Source organism: Prionailurus bengalensis, chromosome X (genome assembly GCF_016509475.1).
Source record: "Prionailurus bengalensis isolate Pbe53 chromosome X, Fcat_Pben_1.1_paternal_pri, whole genome shotgun sequence".
Lineage (NCBI taxonomy): Eukaryota > Metazoa > Chordata > Mammalia > Carnivora > Felidae > Prionailurus > Prionailurus bengalensis.
In genome coordinates this window covers 16,168,494-16,189,261 of record NC_057361.1, presented here as the reverse complement: position 1 = coordinate 16,189,261, position 20,768 = coordinate 16,168,494, and the positions used below count along the sequence as shown (strand labels likewise).

General features: G+C 38.5%; 1 protein-coding gene across 7 annotated transcripts in view; it reads left to right on the top strand.

Moving 5' to 3' along the window:
• The window catches only part of BCLAF3 (BCLAF1 and THRAP3 family member 3), a 56,904-nt gene that overhangs the window by 9,989 nt on the left and 26,147 nt on the right, over nucleotides 1-20,768 (top strand). For 3 of the 7 annotated variants that reach the window (XM_043571152.1, XM_043571150.1, XM_043571153.1), the window contains 6 exons: nucleotides 5,145-5,219; nucleotides 8,340-8,912; nucleotides 9,287-9,949; nucleotides 18,181-18,356; nucleotides 19,861-19,975; nucleotides 20,686-20,749. In XM_043571152.1, coding sequence (XP_043427087.1) covers nucleotides 5,179-5,219; nucleotides 8,340-8,912; nucleotides 9,287-9,949; nucleotides 18,181-18,356; nucleotides 19,861-19,975; nucleotides 20,686-20,749 — 1,632 coding nt within the window. In that variant the 5' untranslated portion in view covers nucleotides 5,145-5,178. Of the gene's footprint in view, nucleotides 1-1,230; nucleotides 1,366-5,144; nucleotides 5,220-8,339; nucleotides 8,913-9,286; nucleotides 9,950-18,180; nucleotides 18,357-19,860; nucleotides 19,976-20,685; nucleotides 20,750-20,768 lie in introns of all 7 variants that reach the window. The other 4 variants (XM_043571157.1, XM_043571154.1, XM_043571156.1 and 1 more) reach the window with 3 other exon arrangements.

Below are 20,768 nucleotides of genomic sequence, written 5' to 3'. Positions count from 1 at the left end.
TAACAACTCTTTAAAAAATGTAAAAACCATTCTTAGGTTTTTACTCTATGGTTTAAGTGAACTCGCCTCCTATCTTATCCATTAAGCTCCTGAGCCCATACTTTTCATTACTAGCTTATGTGCCCTAAGCAATTGCAAGCAAAGTTCACTTTATAAAAGGTTTTATTGAGATATAATTTACAGGTTTAAAGTGTGCAATTCAGTGGTTTTTGGTATGTTCGCAGAGTTGTGCAACCATCTTCATAATATCTGGTTTAATTTCAGAGGGTATTCATTGCCCCAAAGCTAACTTTTTTATAGCTCTGAGGTATGATTTATATGCAATAACATTTTTGAGTGAAGTCTGAATTTTAATAAAGCTAATTTTAATATTATCAAAGGAAAATACCGTTTTTTAATGTTTATTTTGAGAGAGCGAGCGTGAGAGCGTGCGCATGTGGGAAGGTGAGAGAGAGAGAGAGAGAGAGAGAGAGAGAGAGAAAGAGAATCCCAAGCAGGCTGTACACTGTCAACACAGAGCCTGATGCGGGGCTTGATCCCACAAACCGTGAGATCATGACTTGAACCGAAATCAAGAGTTGGATGCTTAACTGACTGAGCCACCCAGGTACCCCTCAAAGGAAAATATTCTAAGTAATACTTTTTTTTTTTGAGCCCCACAGAATTACTAAATCTTATTTTCTCCCAAGGGACCCCCACCTTTTTCTTTAAGCCATTAGTTCTGTATTCCTTGGACCAACAGCATCCATATCACTTGGGAACTTGCTAGAAGTAAGGCTCACCCTTGGGGTAGGGCCCGGCAATCTGTGTTTTAACCAGCCCTTCAAGTGATTCTGATGCACACTGAAGTTTGAGAGCTGCTACTCTAAATTCTGTTGCTGAGTGGAATTGCTGGGTTATGGCATATGAGCATGTTCAACTTTAAATGGGTACTGTCACCTCCTTCCAAATTGGTTAATGCTCATGTATACTCCCTAGCAGTATATGAGAGTCCTTATTGTTCTACATCCTCACCAACACTCCAGAATGTGCAACTTTGATTTTTTTGTGTGGGTGTGGAATGGTTATGATCTTAATTTGTGTTTACTCAGTTACTAATGAGGTTGATATCATTATGTCCATAGGTAATTTGAGTTTTGTGTTCTATGATATGTTGCTAGGAGTTTTTTGTCTATGAAAATAAATATAGTTATGCAAACAAATAATCACAATGTATTGAAATCATCACAGAATAAATCCAGAATTTCCAAGAAGGAAACTCAGGGGAAAAATAACAAAGTCAAGGAAAGAATCCCAGGGGAGATGCTGGTCAAACAGTCCTGAAAGAAAATTTGTCCAGTGGAGTGAAGGAAGACCATCTGTGTGGTATGGGGAACATGGCCTTATCAGGGAAAAGCAAATAGTGTGGTGTGGTGGGCTAATAGAATATGTGGAGGAAAAGACATACCTAAGGCTGTGGAAAGGGTAGGAAACGACTAGATATTTATGTTTTAAGTTTGTTTAATCTTTTATTAATTCCTGGGCATGTGGGTTATAATTAGTTTGGATGGGTGTTTTTCCTTTCCTATTATAAATGGTGATATAAATGTGTTAGTATATTTAGTTATTTTTTTTCCCTTTTAAATTATTGTCTTAAAATATTAAGTTTAAATTGAAATTATTAGATTAAAAGAAAGTGGGCATGGGGCACCTGGGTGGCTCAGTTGGTTAAGTGTCTGACTCTTGGTTTTGGCTCAGGTCATGATTTCACAGTTCATGAGTTCGAGCCCCACATTGGGCTCTGTGTTCACAGTGTGGAGCCTGCTTGGGATTCTCTCTCCTCCTCTCTCTCTGCCCCTCTCTCACTCACGTGCACTCTCTCTCTCTCAAAATAAATTTTAAAAGATAAAATAAAAGTTAAACATAGAGTTCTTATATGACCCAACAATTTCATGCCTAGGTTTATACTCAAGAGACGTGGAAACATGTCTCTATAAAAACTGATACACAGATAGCATTATTATAGCAGCATTATTCATAGTAACCAAAACTATAGAAATAACTCAAATGTCCCCTGGGAGAGGAATAAATAAATAAAAGGTGGTACGTTATGCAGCTGTAACAAAAATGAAGTACTGATACATGGTAAAACAGGGATGACCCTTGAAAATGTTATGCTAAGGCAAAGAAGCCAATCACAAAAAAAACACATATTGTATGAGTCCATTTATATGAAAAGTCCAAAATAGGCAAATCCATAGAAACAGAAAGTAGATTAGTGGTTGTCAGGGGCTAATCAAAGGAGGAAAGGAATGGGAAGCAACTGCTAATGGGGTTTCTTTCAGAAGGAATGAAATGTTCTAAAAATAGATTGCGGTGTTGGTTCTGTATTTCTGTGAAAATACTAAAAATATTAAATTTTACACTTTAAATGAGTGAATGTATGGTATGCAAATTGTATCTCAAAAAAATCTTTTTTTTTTTTTTTTTTCAGAAAAATAAAATGGAGGGGCACCTGGCTGGTTCAGTCAGAAGAGCATGCAACTCTCGATCTCAGGGTCATGAGTTCAAGCCCCACATTGCCTATAGAACTTACTTCAAAAAATTAAAAATAGGGGGCGCCTGGGTGGCTCAGTTGGTTAAGCATCCAACCCTTGATTTCGGCTTAGGTCGTGATCTCACAGTTCATGGGATTGAGCCCCACAATAGGCTCTGGGCTGACAGTGCAAAACCTACCTGGGATTCTCTCTCTCCTCTCACTGCCCCTCTCCTGCTCTGGGCTCGCTCGCTCTCTCTCTCTCTCTCTCTCTCTGTCTCTCAAGATAAACATTAAAAACAGTGAAAATAAAAAATAAATAAAATGGGAAAACAGATTACTTTCCAGAAAAATTATGCTTTTTCATCATCACCAGCAATATTTGGTGTCAGCCACCCCCCCCCCCCACCGCCCAACCCCTGGGATTTTTATTTTTGTTCCATTTCATAGATATGAACTGATACCCAAAGCTTCCTTAGTTAAGTTATAAACTCCCTCAGTAGAATGTAAGCTCCAGAAGACAGGAATTTTTCTCTATTTCTGTTCATTGCTGGATCCCCAGAACAGTGCCTGGCAAATAATCACTCAGTAATATTTGTTGAAGGAATGCATTTTGATACTTTTAATTAGATAATTTTCCCCTTTACTGTCTTAATTTCATAGTACCTGTGAACCAATTATTCTTACTAGCCTCAATTTCTTTTTGGAAAGAGGCAGTGTATAAATAAATGAATAGATTTGAATGTCCTTTTGATGAGTGATCTGGTTCAAGTCCTTTAACTTTATGTGCTTTTACTTTCTTCTGAAATTCATTATAGCAGTAGTTTGCAAATGTATGACTATGAAGACCCCCTTTTTAAATAAGTGTCCACACAATAGTAGTTGTACTTTTTGTATCAATCAATGGAAAAACTACATACAAGAAGCCATTTATATTTTAACATTTGCCATACTGTCTTCAGAAACTTGCAAAATAGAGGTTATAATATATGAGACATACATTGATTCATTCCATAGCCTGTGCATGGTGGCTCCAAGTATTATTCATGGACCCATGGCAGTAATTTTGAAAGCCGCCAGTAGTTTGGGGCCAATAAGGTGGGAACTACTTAATTATAGTATCAGAACTAAGGAGGGGGGCACATGGGTGGCTCAGTTAGTTAAGCATCTGACTTTGGCTCAGGTCATCTCATGGTTCATGAGTTTGAGCCCCGCATTGGGCTCTCTGCTGTCAGTATAGAGCCTTCTTCGGATCCTTTGTCTCCCTCCCTCTCTGCCTCTCCCCTGTTCTCTCTATCTCTCTCTTTCTTAAAAATAAATAAACATTAAAAAAAAAAGAACTAAGAATTACTGACATACAAATAGTAGCTACTATAGAAGATTATGCCCTAATCACATATTTTAAAAATTTGGTTCCTAAAGCTATCAACTTCTTTTAAAGCATTAATATTTTAAAAATCAAGTTTCCATGCATTGCTTGTTTTACCAAAGAATCAGCAACACACTAAATGTTTAATCATGCTTGATTAAGTTTTGGTATATTTAGTTGAAGTTAGCACTTTAGTACTATAATAAGGTATTTTAATTCTTATTATCCAGCAGTTTAAAAACAGGATATCTCATCAAGTATTCCTAAACTTTTGTCTGTGCTTATATGAAGTATTTATCTACATGGTGAAAGACAGGAAGGTAGTAGTGATTCAGATGGAGCAATTCTGGGTATTTCCTCCTTTTGGAACACTTATTTAGCAGTTGCTGTGTGCCAGGCACCATTCTAGGTTCTTTTCATGACTTGACTTGACTCAGGGATCATCGAACTGCAGTATATTTGACCTTTGGGGCCTCTTTTTCTGTGGCCCGTGAGCTAAGAATGGTTTTATATTTTTAAAGAGTTGTTGTATTCGTTATCTATTTATTTTGTTGAAGTTTATTTATTCTGAGAGAAGGGGGGAGAAGCAAAGAAGGGGAGCAAGGATCCCAAGCAGGCTCCATGCTGTCAGCGCAGAGCATGACTCAGGGCTCGATCTCACACCCCAACCATGAGATCATGACCTGAGCTGAAATCAAGAGTCGGATGCTTAACCAACTGAACCACCCAGGTGCCCCAAGAGTTGTTTTAAAAAGAAAACGAAGGGGTGCCTGGGTGGCTCAGTCAGTTAAGCGTCTGACTTCGGCTCGGGTCATGATCTCACAGTTCATGAGGTCAAGCCCCACATCGGGCTCCATGCCGACAGCTCAGAGCCTGGAGCCTGCTTCAGATTCTGTGTCTTCTTCTCTCTCTGTTCCTCCCCTGCTTGTCCTCTCTCTCTCTCTCAAAAATAAATAAACATTAAAAAAATAAATAAAAAAAAAGAAGATGAGGATGCAGTAAAGACCTTATATGGCCCACAAAGCCTAAAATAGTTACTATCTCGCCCTTTATAGGATAAGTTTGCTGACTCCTGATTTAATTCATTTTATCTTCACAACATTCCAATAAAGTGGGTCCTATTATTATCATCCCTGTTTTACAGATGAGGAAACTGAGGCACAGAGAACTTAAGTAACTTTTTTGTTGGTGGTATTCACTGCTTTTAGAGCAGATTGCAGGCTCTTTCTACAAACTTGCTAATACTGTGTTTCTTTGCAGTGTAAAAAGTAAATAGTGGCTCACATGTCAGAGGATGGCACGGTCACGCTCTAGATCCCCCAGGTGGAAACACAGGTGAGCAGTTCTTAGTTTAGCAGAGTTAGCTTGAGTTTGAGATGTGCTTTGACTTTCAAGTTCAGTAGTACTGTAAGGAACCTATTTTAATAAGCTCATGGGACCTGGTTATTCACAGTAGGTACTTTACAGTGATAAAGGTTGTATTGCTAGGTTCTAAAAGTTGACAGCTTTCTTTAATTATGGATGGCAGCTCAATTAATCCATAATAAGAAATGCAACGGCTACCTCAAGGGAAAGTGAGAAACATCTTCAAGTGTTACATTTTTTGCATCAGTAAGTGGTTTAGAACTCTCCAGTGGTTTTTTTGTTTTCATAATCATTATCTCTGAAAAAATTGGGAGTTGGAAAACCAGGAGTTACCTATTTCCTCTTCTTCATGGCAGAATACTTGAGTTTTGAATAACTCAGGTGTAGTTGAACTTTCCTGGTTGGTAGTATCAATAGTATATACATATAATTAGATTGGAACGGTTCAACCAGTATTCATCATATACCTGCTACAGTTTTGGGGCCTCAAAGGCAAATGACATCTCCCGGGACCTCAGCAGGCCGGCTTGGAGGTTGGCACCATAGTCAGCTATGATACTATGGGAGAAGTGCAGTGCTACTGACTGGGACAAAGTATTCTGGGTCCATGGAGAGGGAACAATTCTGCTTTTATGGAGGAAGAAAAGGGGATACTAAGTAAGTCTTGATGGAATTTTACCTGGTCATATAAGGATGGGTAGAATTTCTAAAGGTGGAAAGAAAGAAGAAAAGTATTTCAGTTAAGGAGGGCAACAGGAGCAAAGGCGCCAAGCTAGGAAAGTGACTAGTATATGCTAGGACTTTAAAAAAAGGACCATAATTACATACTTAAAAAGCAGACCAAAACTTTTCATGTTAATACAATTTGGCCATTGTGCTTGTTCATTATGGTTCTATAATGACTTAACAGTTTCCATTCTGTAATTCACAAGACCAAATTGTAACGGGAAGGAGCTTCTGAAAAAAAAGGGAACATGAACATAAACAAGTGAATGATTTCAACATGGAGGGCATCAAAGAGGTTGTTTTGTTTCACCCTTTTGTGATAGGCTGGTTGAAGGGGCACAGAAGACTCTGCCAAGCTTAGTGCCTGATTTCTAGATTCCTTCTAAGAACTCTTGGTCAGAAACTGTAAAAGGTCTGATATTTTACCTTACTTGCAAGCTGACACATCAGCCTGCCACGGGCACTGCTGGGTCAGAGACAAAGGCCTGTATTAATCATGGTCCAGCAGGCAGCCTGGGCCTCACATGCCCGAGTTTCCCTTTCTCCCCAGTCTCCTGACGGTGGGTACTGCAGAGTGAAGCAGTGAAGTGACAACACAGCTAAGGAACCCAAGCCTCATCAGGGGCTACAAGCAAACCCACCCAGCCTTTGCCTGGGAGGAAACATATCCTGAATAGCAAGCAAATTGGCCCTCTTTCCCTGAGGGAGGCCCCGTCTCCATCTTCCCGGGCTGTGATGTTTGGAACAAAAGCTGTTAGTGCCTCTGCTTACCAAGCATGCAGGATGCAAGAGACCCATGGAGAATTGCCTCCCAACAGACTCCTCAGATCTCTTTTGTTTCTTTAGGAGAACTGAAAATGTTAGTTACCATTCCAGCAATCTCCTTCAAAAGAACAGGACTTTATAGAATAAAACCCCTGAGATGAAATATAACAAAGCAATATTCACTATGAGGTAAGGATTAAAGTGAGAGGTTGAGTATTTCATCCAGTCTGGAGGACCTCTGTCTCTGGCTGCCACCTTTTCTCCTTAGTGATGGAAGAGATGCAGTCTTCCAGAAAGTCCTCAGAGTCCCTGCCTCCTTCTTCCTGTGATGAAGTAAAGCCTGCTGGGTGATGAAGTTTCTTCTTCAGCTAAATAATGCATTTGCTAAGTACATCTAGCTTGGTGACTCCAGAGGGAGATATTGCCAAGTCCAGTATATAAATCCCAGTATGTACGCGAGGAAGATAAATCTGCTTCCTTTCTTGTAGGGAGGACACAGGCATGTCACCATGTGGAAAGGGTTTGACTCCCAACTCCATGCAGCTTCTGAAGGTGGACAGTAACAAAAGGTGCAAGGGTAGCTGCCTCATTGATTAGAAGACATTAAGCCCTCAGGGAGGCGATTAGAAAATTGGATGGGTTAGATGGGAGGAAAGGTCCCCAGATGCAAAATTGAACTTTATTGTGTCCCACATAGTGGTGCTTTCTCTCTGCTTTTGATGTCCAGGCAACTCAGACTTGTTTCCCTGGGTACAGGAGCCTCCTTCCTCCTCTGTGGGAGTGAAGTCTCGATGTTGGCAATGCTGAGGTATTGGGGGAGGTAGTTACACAAAAGATGTGCTGTACCTGGGGAGCATGACAGCTGCGTGAAAGTCCACTTTCTCCGAAGTTATAAGCTCTGTCTGTTTGAACAGCACATGTAAGGGAACAGGTCTGGGAAAGAAAAGCAGTTTGTGTTAGTAGTTTTTATGGAGGAACTAAGAATGAGATTCAAGTCTTAATATCCTCTTTCCCCTCCACTCTGCACACTAAGTATGTATTATTTTTGCTTCTTGATATAGCCTTAGTAGAGAGAATAGTCAATCAATTGGGGAAACTATGGGGCCAGTTTTGAGTCTGCATTTGGGTTTATTATGATGTCATAAACTCGTAGGATCTAATTTAATTTCAGAGGTTCTGTTCTGTTTGCCAGAGACTCTCCTACCCATTTACTTGTGTGAATCTAGCCCTCCTTTTGTTTGTTTCTTCCCTGACTGTTGAACCTGATACAAGCTTTTGATGACTGGTTCTTTTGCCTAAACTTTTGCTGTCAGCAAAAGTGCACCTGACCTGGTCCTCCTGCAGTGGAATGGCTGTGCTCAGCCCATTTTGATATGCACATGGGGTACATTAGTTCCGATGGAAAGAGTATGCTTGTTGAATTGGTCAGAGCAGTAATCAGACACCCACATGGGCAATTTTGAATATAGAGCAAATTGATTAATTTAATTTGAGTGGAAGAAGCAGTGAAAAGCAAATGCTTTATTTAAGTTGGTCACGTTAAGACAGACTTAGTTTATTGTCTTTAAATGTACTGAACTTTTCTGTTTGTTTACATAGGTCATTATCACCAGTACCTAGAAATTCTGAACACTACAAGCAAAGGTACTCTCATGGGCATTATGGCTGTGAATATAGGAAGGATCCAAAGAGACCCACCACTTGGCGAATGGACAGTGAGAAACATGGACAGAGTAAACCAAGGATTCCTTCTCGTGGAAATATACATTACCGATCGTATGAACATAGATCACCTTCCCCAAACATAAGAAGAACCTCTTCAGAAAATGTTTATACTTTTAAGCCTTACCGAGAATACTTACCAGGAAGAAGAGATGGTAACAGAGGATTGCACTATATGCCCCAATACTCAGAAGGTGTACCTTACAAAGAGAACCAGAGGAATTTTTATCCCCAGAAAGTACAAGGAAGGTATATTCCTGATGACCACAGAGTTAGAGGAAGTGGAAAAGGAGGGAAGCCACCTCAGAGGTCAATAGCAGATTCTTTTAGGTTCGAAGGAAAGTGGTATGAAGATGAGTTGAGACACCAGAGGATACAAGATGAAAACTATTCTCAGTCACTTAGAAGAGGCTCTGAAGACTTTGAGAAAAGGAGCTCTTTTCAGAAGAGGTATAGGAAAACATTAAACCTGGGTAATTTGGTATAAAGCTTCAAGTGAAAAAGTCTATTTACTTTATGGTTGAAGATAACCACCTTGAAAAGCTTTTGTCTAAAAAGATAAAAAGCATTGTAATGTAATTGTGGTCTACTGGTAGTAGTGAAGTATTTATTTATAGAGTAGAGCATTGTTGATGGCTAGAATATTAACAAAAGATGATATTTTCCTCTTTTGCTACCTTGTGCCTCTATGAGTTGGCTTGAGGGATTATAGTTAACTTGCCACTGCCTTCTGCATTTAAAGCCATGCTGCCCAACATTCCACACATATAAATTCTCACTTTCTTCTCTCTAGTGCAAGTATAAACTGCTTTATGTCAACACAGGTATCCTGAGGATCGTGATTTCAGAAAATATGGACACACATCAAAAAGACCTAAAGACGTGGAGAGGTACGAAAACAGAGATCCTGCCAGGAACCCACAGTGGAAGTTCGAGCATTCTCTTCCATCTTACCAAGGGAAGAAAGAGCAACGGAACCTTGGGCCCCAAACTCATCGATATGCTCAGAGGGAACCCCCAGAGACCAGTTCGGCAACCAGGGTATCCTGTGACTATCGCCACAAACGTCCTAAGACGTCAGGTGGGGACCAGGACTTTTCTGCTGGAAGAATTCCGAAGTACTCTAAGGAAGAAGAGAGAAAATACAGTTCTCAAAAAGGCCCTGTAAATAGACAGTCCATTTGTCTTACTGCTGGAAGAGGGAGAGAGACTGAAGGTGGGCAAGTCCAAGAACCTCTCACACCATCTAAGAAAGACTGCACTGCCTCTACTCGCTCGCGCGAAAGTGACATTGGCCTGAGACCCTACAATGACAAACGGAAGGAGAAAATAAAGAAAGATGGGGATGGCGGAAAAGAGAGCAACTCTTCCAGTAACCAACTCGATAAAAGTAACAAACTTTCCAATGTGAAACCTTCATCTGCCAGTCTTAGGAAGAAATCACTTACTGTTAAAGTAGATGTGAAGAAAACAGTAAATACATCCAGGTATTGTTTTTGGTTTTTCTTAGTGCTATTTAAAAAGTATCTGTTTCTGCCACCTTTATTTGAAGCTTTAAAAATGGAATTAACAGTGTGTTTAGAGTCCATTGAGTGGGGAAGGATTGCCTGGATTTTGCAAGTCCCTCCTGTAATGAGGATGAGTCCCATGATGGGTAATACGGAATGATCTCATGTCTGCTTGTTTCCGCATCGTATCTCAAGATGCTTTGTGGGCGCAGGGCACTCTATGGACTTGTTCCTCTTCATGAATTTATGTGTTTTTATGCTGCTAGATTTTCTGTAGCCAGGGATAGGCTGGGTGGAGTTCAAGGGGACCTATCCCTTGCTCAGTTTCTCAGAGTCTTTTTTCCCTGTTGCCTCAAATCCAGAGAATTTTTGACCTGGAAGGGACCTTAGCTGGCCCTGATTTTATAGAGGAGGAAAGCGAAGCCTTGAGAGATGAAGCGACTTGTCTAAGTCAGAGCACCTGCGGCTCAAGGAAGCCGATGACTTAACCTGGCTCTTGCTGCCCTCCCAAGACAATTGGTGCTCAGCTGACTAGAGTCTCTTAGGTAGAGGAAATTAGGCTAGATTCTAGAAAGAGGCCTATTTATCAAACACTCAGTTTAGCTCTCAATGATTCATTAAAGAAAATAGACTGCTATTGTAATAGGTTATATTCTGCTAAAGTGGTTCGCATGCTTTGTTCCATTGTGCATATTACCTCTGTCTATGGATTCTGGAAATAACAAGGCACTGCAGTTGGCTGTGTCAGCTAAGTCTGTTTATTACCTTAATATATTACCAATATGTGAATAAAAAAGTGATGGGACATGTTGATTTGGTGCATTTATGTTCACAGTTCACTCATACCTGTATTTCAGTCAAAAACAAGATAAAACAAAATCGAAGGTCAAGATGTGACAGGGAGGGAGGTAAACCCACAGTTTCTCTTTTTTTTTTTAAAAAACAAATACATTTTGTTCCTTTTCTTATGGCAGTGCCCCTCCCTCATATTTGCCTTATGTTCATTGTGCTTACAAAAAATGCTGTAAGATATACATATGTATATTTATATGTGCACAAAAAGCATCTATAAATATGATTACATTATAGAAAGTTGGACAAATAGAGGGGAGAAATCACTGATAATTTTACTACCCTAGGACAGTTTTATTAATATTTTAGTACATCTCCTTTGTTTTTTTTCTGTGTATACTTATACATGGTTGTCATAATACTGTATTTATAATTTTGTATCCTACTTCATAATAAGTCTTCAATCATTTTGTACTATTATGTTTCCTACTAGTTCTTAACCTTAAGAGCACAAAAGCCGATGTAAGGATCAACTCTAAGGATGTTACCTTAAGCTTTTTTTCTTTCTAACATTATACTATGAAAATGTTCAAACATACAGAAAAGTTGAAAGAATTGTATAGCAAATGCCTATATATCCACCACTGAGTGTTTATAATTAATATTTTACTCTCCTTTCATGATCACATATTTGTCCATTTATTCATCAATACTTCCATCTTATTTTTTCCATACATTTCAAAGTGAATTGTAGATATCAGTATACTCCCCTTTAAATACTGCATTATTTCATTTTTGTTCACATTTTTTCCCTTTGGAGGTAAAATTACAATCACATCACAAAAATCTTGAATTTTTTAAATAGAAGTAATGATACACCCATATTTAATAAGGAAGTTAAAAAATTAAAAGGGCACTTGTTAGGATGAGCCCTGAGTGTTGTATGTAAGCGATGAATCACAGGAATCTCCCCCACCCCAAAACCAAGAGCACACTGTATACACTGTATGTTAGCTAACTTGACAATAAATTATATTTTAAAAATACTAAAAAAAAAAAAAAAGAATTGGCTTAGCACTTTTAAAGAATGCTAGAAATACCAATTTTGAGGGATTTCATTTCAATAGACCTCATTAGAAATATTAACAAGAGTTAATTTTATAATTTGATATTAAGAAATGCAAACTTGATTTTTGTCATGTGTCACCAGAAAATGAGCTTCCTAAAATTGCAGCTGTTGTATCACTTCTTTTGAATTTATAAACTGTAAGTTTGTGAAATTCATGACCTGTCAGCACTTGTTTGAATTACCTGACAAAGATCTGTAGGATGGCTTGTGTAATAAAGAGCTTACACTGCAAATCCTTCCTATTCAAACATGAATAAATATATGCATTTTTCAGTATGATAATGCATAGACAACAAAATCTTTCTCTCTGATTATAATTATTGATGAATGGTTAAGTTGTGGAAGAGTTTTGTGGGGTTGGATTTAATTACGTATGGACTGATGAAGTATCCATAAAACAAAGGTAGTGTTTGAGGTGACTCAACAGAGTCATGTTCTCAACTATTAACATAACTTAGATTTTCCTCTGCTTGAAAAAATTAAAATAATCATAGAGTAAGTAGAGAGATTTATTTGTTGGTTAAAATCTAGAGGGTTTATCCATTTTGGGGGAAATCGGAGATGGTTATTTTATGCATTTGTTTATTTTCTTAGCTTTGGTCACATAACGATGTATGTTCTTCCAGTTATCAATGTAGTTGAAAACATACATGATTGAGCTAGTGATTTTTCTAGGCTCCATTTGGTATCTAGAACGGCAGTAGGAGGACACTTGGTTGAATGTTCACTGCATAGTTAAAACTTCTGTTAACAAAGGCTACATTCTAGTGACCCACTTTGTCAGAAATTGCATCATCAGAGGTAGAAGCTACATATAAGTCATAATTATATGTTTGAAAGTATAAGTTAAGGAGTCATAATATGAAAATTTATACGAATGCTATTATGAACTCCCAGCACTGTTGTGTACATCTTGAGGTTTTGAGGCAGATGAAGGAAGTGTTGGTTTAATGTTGGGCCAGGTAGGTGAGAGACTAAACCTTGCTCAGGCTAGGATGGAAGTGAGAAGGAAGAGGAGGGGATGCTTGTCTCTGGAGAAGAATAAGCTGGTGTGGATGGAGTTGAGGCTCCATTGACCACCCTGCATGCTGGTACTAGGCATCTAGGATGGGAAGGTTGGCTAGCAAAGTTGATGTTGGACTGAGTATATCAGTCACATTTGCATATAACCGTTTTGTCCCCACCCCCACTCCCCTCCACCAAGAGATACAGGAAGGGCCTCCCTACCCCATTCTGGTCTTTCCCCAGGTTTTTCCCCATTCTGAAGGGGGATGAGGTGGTTAATGGGCCCCAGAAGACATTGGAGCCCATATGCTGCTCTAAGGAAAGGGATGCCGCATGGGTGGGGGAACAACATGAAAAACCATAGTAAGGATTGAAGGAAGGTAACCCAGTGACACAAGTTTACCTACCTATGATGGGTACCGTTCATCTGGAGGCAAAATAAGCTATGAGTGGAGATATTTTTGTGATAACACAAACCTGCTACCTCACTGTTAGGTATCACAAAAACTAAGGTTTCCTACCCCACTAATATTTCTTGTATACATTTTTAGAAATCAAAAATTAATTGAGAGAAGTTTCACTTTCATTATTATCTTTCACCCTAGCTTCTCTTAATGTCTCTTAAGGATCCTAGTATAAGAAGATGAACATTCTGTTTCAGGTTGGTGTGCATAGGTTTTTGTCTTCCAGTGGGTCCCTAAGCAGCTCTGTGACATTGGGCAGATCACTGGGCCATGCCTTTTGGGGCCCATATTAACCTGCAGTTCCTCCTGGCTCTACAACTTTGCTCCCATTGGCCATGTGTTGGTAACTATTGAAGCTGGGTTGACAGGCTCATCATAGGATTCTCTGAACTTTGGTATATATTTGAAATTTTATATTATAAAAAAGTGAAATACTTAAAATTTAAATTGGTCTAAATTAAGTTATAATTTTAAAATAAAAAGTTAGCCAAGAATGTTTAAAAAACACAGTTAAATTGGCCTCAGTTAGAATTTTCAAGTCTGTCATCTTTTTAGCTGAAACTCTCATTTCACATTGTCCAAGTTGTTTTCCACTTATCATTCATTCATTGAGCAGGTAATTTTTTTGAGGACCTACCTTCTGTGAGACAGCCTGTTAGGGTACTCTCAGACTATAAATCGGCATAGGATTGGATTTCTTCTCCACTGATCTACTAGACAATAGGGTGATGTTGGTAATACCATGGCGCAGTGAATGACACACAAGGTGGGACTCAGATGATCCCAAGCTGGAGGATTCTGAGAAGGCTTCTTTTAGGAGTTGTTGGCACGTGAGCTAGGCTTCAAAGCTTTTCAACATTTGCAAAGGGAGATGAGATGAAAGATATTTTATTTTATTTTATTTTATTTTATTTTATTTTATTTGTTTTGTTTTGTTTTGTTTTGTTTTGAGAGAAGGGGAGGGGCAGAGAGGGAGAGAGAGAGAGAGAGAGAGAGAGAGAAATGCTCAAGCAGGCTGCGCACTGTCCACACAGAGACCGTGCGGAGCCTGATGTGGGGCTCGAACCCACAAACAGTGGTACCATGACCTGAGCTGAAACCAAGAGTCGGATGCTTAACCAACTGAGCCACCCAGTCACCCCGAGATGAAAGACATTTTATAAGTTAACAAAGACAGAAAGCACACAGGAACTTTGAGCTGTGGTTCCAAGCAGTAAGTGAAAGGGAATAGAGGGACAGGAGGCTGCAAAGGTAAGACTGCTACACTGCTTGATTTGACAGGATTAGCTGATGATCAGAGAGGGCAGGAAGCAGTTCTGGCTGCTGCAAGACTGCCTTGGAAGACACCTGTGAGGTGACTTGGAAGGACACTAGGGTTGGGGAGGCCAGTTAGGGTACTTACGAAAAGATAATGAGATGCTGAATTAAGGGAATTAGCAGTCTCCCTAACCCTTTACCCTCAATTCCAGAAAAGCTAAATGTCTTCTCAGGAAGACAGGAGCAAATGAATAATTGGGAAAGTGCTTTATAAACTATAGGATGTCATACAAAATGTTAGTTCTTAGGAGAAAACTGAGAAAGGAAAACTTGATATGTGTCCCATGCACATTGTTGTATATTTAAAACTTCCAGAGGACAGGGGATTATCCATTAGTTTTGGTTGTTGTTGGGCTTTTTGTAATTATTGTTTTGCCATGCAGTTGTGTTTTTTAATGGACATTAACTGTGTACAAAGGAAATTAAGGTTTAATGTAGCTTTTTATGTTTTCCTCGTTATTATGCACAACACTCAGAACGTCGGAGGAAATATCCTTAGAGGAAAAGAAAAACGAGTGGGGTGTGGGGGAGAAAAGAGAGGAGCCTGGAAGATTTCATCAGACCAGTATCAGAAATAGTACTAGAATACAGGTGTTTGGCTATATTTTAATTTTTAAAACTGTCTAAAATGCATCTCAAATGAGAACATTTGGTCTTTTCAGTTTAACTACTTATATTGGGAATATTTCTTGAAGTCATTAACTTTTTAATCAATATCTGTCTTAGGAAAAAGTAATAAAGGAAAATGTGAACCAAGAGGTGATGAAATGTACAAATGTAAATGCCTAGAACATTTTGTGTTCCCCAGTTTCGGGAAGCCTTTTCTTATAGCAAAACTGTAATTGTTTTTAAGAGTAAAATTTCAGTTTTAATATTTCCTAGGAAATGACAATTTTAACATTTTTTAGTTAAAAATCTTGCAGGATAAATTAATACCAAATATAAACACTAAAATTTCAGGAATTAAATATAGCTGTAAAGTATACCATAGCACTTCTAGGGATTGAGAGTTGGGCATGGAGTTATACCAGTAATTAACTTATAATAAGTTACAAGTAAATTTTATTTTATTTTTAATGTTTTTTATTTATTTTTGAGATAGAGAATGGGAGTGGGGCAGAGAGAGGGAGGGAGACAGAATCCGAAGCAGGCTCCAGGCTCTGAACTGTCAGCACAGAGCCCAACGCGGGGCTCAAACTCACAAACCAGGAGATCATGACCTGAGCCGAAGTTACACACTGAACCAACTGAGCCATCCACGTGCCCCATCAAGTAAATTTTAATAATTACTTGTTGGAAAACTGGAAACCGTTATCAACTAGTTTCCTCATGGGAGAAACTGAGTCTGCAATACAAAATGTGATCAATTGATTTCCCCTTATGGACAGACCATTTTTATAGTTCTATTTGAACATCTTACTTTTCGCCTGTAAAGTGTTTTATTTAAAAAAATTTTTCTCAATGTTTATTTATTTTTGAGATACACAGAGTGTGGGTTGGGGAGGGGCAGAGAGCGAAGGAGACACAGAATCCGAAGCAGGCTCCAGGTTCCGAGCTGTCAGCACAGAGTCTGACGCAGGCTTGAACTCACAGACAGTGAGATCATGACCTGAGCTGAAGTTGGACTCTTAACCCACTGAGCCACCCAGGCGCCCCTCTCCTGTAAAATATTTTTAAAAGCAATTTTGGGGGGGTATGGAACAGGCTTTTTGTACCGTGAAACACAGCATTTGTAATTCTTTGCTAGTAGAGGTTGTTATAGGGCCATTCTAGCTTCCAGTGTTTATCACTAATGTCTCTTAGCTTGTTATCAGATACCCAGTGGGAAGCTTGGAGCAAATTAGGAGGAAAGAAGAGAAATGGCTCTTCTAATGAAAGTCCTTCTGATGAATCAAGGAAACCTTAACAGTGGCATCAGCCTGCTGCATAATCACTTTTCCGGGGTTCTGCTTTGGCAGGGAGTTGTCTCGACAGTGCTGGTTTGAAAGCAGGGAGCATAGGTCATATGGAAGCCTTGCCTCTGATAAGTTAAAAATAGGCATTTAAACCATCTTATGAGAGAAGTTAAAAAATTTGAAGAATATCTGTAAGCCCCTGATTACCCTGGAGCGGTTTTATATATATGGCTGTTAAGTGACTTAAATAAGTAAATCTGTGCATGCATACACCCACATCCCAACATGTATCCATCCGATTGATATTTGTTATATGAAGAAGTATCATTTATTCAGTGGTGCTGCTATTATTTAAAACATATTTCAGGGCTCTCTTTCGGGTTTATCTTCATAGCCTATATAACATACTCATAAATAACCCCAGCACTTGTAAATCTCAATTCTTTGGGTAGTGAATATGATTTTTGGAAAGAGGCAAAAGCTATTTAGAGTTAAATGCAGAGGAGTAAGATGGGTGTAAGCTAATTAGTGCCATTTTGAGTCCAAAATGAGGTATAAATATAAAATAATGAGACATTTTCTTCTGTGACATATAATCTGCCTCCAGGCAAAGAATTTAAGAATAGTTTTAAGTGAGAGCAGCTTTTTTGGAATTGTTTCCCATTATGACACTTGGAAGGATTATGTTCCTAGGAATACTCAGCCTCTGGGATGTAAACCAAAACAACCAAGACATCCGTTGTCTCAGTGTCATAGCGCCTTCCCCATAGGGCTATTGTAAAGATTAAATCAGATGATGTTCGCAAACAAGTTCTGAGCCCCTGTGTGTGGCTTGCAGTGAGCCCTCAGTAATTGTTAGCTGTATGTCATAATCATGACTTGATAATGATGCCTAAAGGTCAAGAGAGCTTGTAATACAAGTTACAAAGATTCAGAAAGCATTAAAGGGTAACATAGCTGAGGTTATATAATAAATGGTAGCATTTCTTTAAGGATACATTTAGGGTGAACACTGTAATCGGTTCTAATGATCATAGCTTTGCTAACAACTAAGATTATTTGCTGCCAGTTTAGTGAGATTTTGTAATTGATTCATCTCAACAGAATTTGATTTCAAAATACCAAGTTTCTCATGACTGATACAGAGCTATAAGAATTTTTATGAAGGCAAAGAAGTTATTATGTTTAATAGCAGCTTTTAAAGTGTGGTAGAACTTCAAGATAGTATAAGCTTGCTGGATTTATAATTCTATAGACATTTGGGAGTAGAAAATAATCTAATTGATTATTTTTTTGCACATTGACCTTTGATGCCTTGCTGTATTTTTTTAGGTAAAAATTGTTTAACTTAGAATGTTGAGGATTTTATTATTAAAGTGGCAAATATTTAATGATCTCTGATTGAAAAGGAGAACTCAAACTCATGCATCTGTAGCTATTTTCTCCTGCGCATTATTGCACATGTTTTATGGCATACAGTTTAATGCCTTAATTATAAGAAAAGATAAACATCCTTTTAGTTTTATAGCTATCTTGATTAATTTTTAATAAGTTTTTTTCTCAGTAAAATAGTTTCAAATTTAGTTAAACATTTACAAATTATTCTAGGGTTGCTTCTAGCTATTCCACAGAGAGACAGATGTCACATGATTTGGTTGCTGTTGGCAGGAAAAGTGAGAACTTTCATCCAGTGTTTGAACATCTTGACTCAACTCAGAATACTGAAAACAAACCTACAGGAGAATTTGCTCAGGAAATCATAACTATAATCCATCAAGTTAAAGGTTGGTATATCTTGCACATACATTAGGGATAACACAAAAATAATGTACTGGCTTTTCACAAGGTATAGGTAAATATCTGTGATATAGTAAGAATAATTAATATTTCATTATAAATTTGATCATTATTAAGGAACTCTGTTGTAGAGAGTGTAAGGTATTAATTCAAGCCTAGTTCTTCATGTGTTGTTCCAATAACCTGGTACTTTCACTCATAGTAGATTACAAACTGAAAGGGAGACGTTGGCTGCTGCAAGAGACAGGCCTACTGACAGCAGCAAGAAACATTAACTGAAAACCAAACAAGAAGGAGGAAGCAATAAACACCACATATGAAACTTGACAAACTCAAGAACTCTGGAAGTCTAGGTCTTTTGGTGATGTTCTTAAAGCCCCCTGAGGGCATTACTAGGACTTTGTGCCATAAGGATGAATGTGAAGTGATTGATAAAAGATTCCAGTTCGATTTGGCATACTTGATGACATCAAGGATTTGCATAATAAATACTTTGAATATCTGCAGTAAATTGTTTTGTTTTAGCTTCTGGCCAATTTCCATTAATTGAAAATTTCAGTCAGGTGGAACAACTTACTTCATTGATGCTGCATAATAAAGCAGGCATGGGAATAATAAACTGGAGACCTTCAAGAATTTCAAAATTTTTATTTTCTATTTCTTACTGGACAATTGCACTGATTTTTTTTTACCTTCATGAAACATGTTTTGAAAATGAATTATTTTCTCTGCATCCCTCAAACTAAGGCATATATTTACTTTGAAGCATGCGTTTTGTCTGAAACAGTTCACCTTCTCAGTTCCAGCCCCTCTCACCCAAAGGAAGTATGATTCTTGGCAGAAAGGGAGCTGGTATTGCAGAAAAATCCAGGAGATTGTCCCAGAACAGGAACAGTAAGTTAGGGAAAAGGTTTGCTTAAATACCATTCTGATGGGTTAAGTGTATTCTCTTTCTCTCTATCCTGTTAAAAGCCGTGTAGCATAGCTGATTTCAGAATGTCTTCATGAACTTCAGTTAATGTTAATTAAAGTAGAATGGCAGTAGGACTCTTTCTGGGATATGTAAACAACGTTTAGCATTTGTTCAGAATTTTCTGATGTTTCAGGGTTGTTCTTGAGTTATTTTTTACTCTAGGCCAACTATAAAACTGTACCGTCTTTACTTCCCAGCAGAGTAAGGTCTTATCTGGGAGAAGGAAGGTTCTCACTTTGAGAGAGCCACACTATCTTTTCCCCCCAGCAAATCGGCAGACATGTCCAATAGGAACAGAATCCTTAGGTTCATAAGTCAGGCCTTTTTTACTGTTGCTTAGACTTGGGAAACCATGTGAGAGCTACAAATTAGTCTGTGGAGTAAGTTTGGGTCCCACATATTTTCAAGAGAAAACAGGTTGGACGTTTTTTAACAGTCCCTTCTTCCTGTGTTTATATGTAATCTTTTAAGCGGAATCAGTTTTACACTGAGATAAAACTATTTGTTTCCTTTTTCAGCAAATTATTTTCCGTCACCTGACATTACTCTACATGAGCGTTTTTCAAAAATGCGAGATACACACGCTGCAGATGTAAATGAAGTTAAATCGAATTCAGATCCAGAAATTCACAGGTAATGATTGATTATTGTATGCCCATTTAACTCATCGGAATAAGCCTCAGAACATATTTGGGAAGGTGCCGCCTTCTGGGCTTGCTGTAGACTCTAGGACAGCATTTCCTACCCAAAAGCAGGACTGACCCAGGCAGGTACTGGGTCAGTGCACTTGGATGGAATAGGTTGTATTAAAGCCATTGATTAGCAGTGTCTAAATGTGGAGGACTTTGACAATCTTTACCTACCTAACTTTGATTCTGCTGTGTCTATAGTAATTGCCTACTGAAGTTATCACTGGAAGAATGAAAGATAATTGTCGAGCCATTGAAATCGTGGGTTGCTTCATGTGGTCAGAAATGGCTGTTCTGAGGGCAGCCGGATGAAAACCTATGCCTTCTTCTGCTGGCACCTGTCTGAGCAGGTGGTGTGCGCTGTCTTGCGAGCTGAGCTGAATCAATGTTAGAATGAAGTAGATCACCGGAGCAAAGTTTAAGGTTACCCAGGCTAGTGATTTGAGAACCGCTAAGGCATCACTGTGATGTTGTTCACAGGATATGTATGTCCTGGGAGACTGACATGTACATGAAAACCCACCTGGTAGCACGTTTCTTTTGCATCCTCCAGGACATACCAGTTTTATTTCAAATTCCATTCGGTAGTAATGGAATCAAGGTATCAGTGTATAAACATGATTATTTAATTGTAATATGCCTTTATTATTTTAGGAGAATAGATATGTCTTTGGCTGAGCTTCAGAATAAACAAACAATGGTATATGAATCAGAACAGGTAAGTGAATACAATTTTT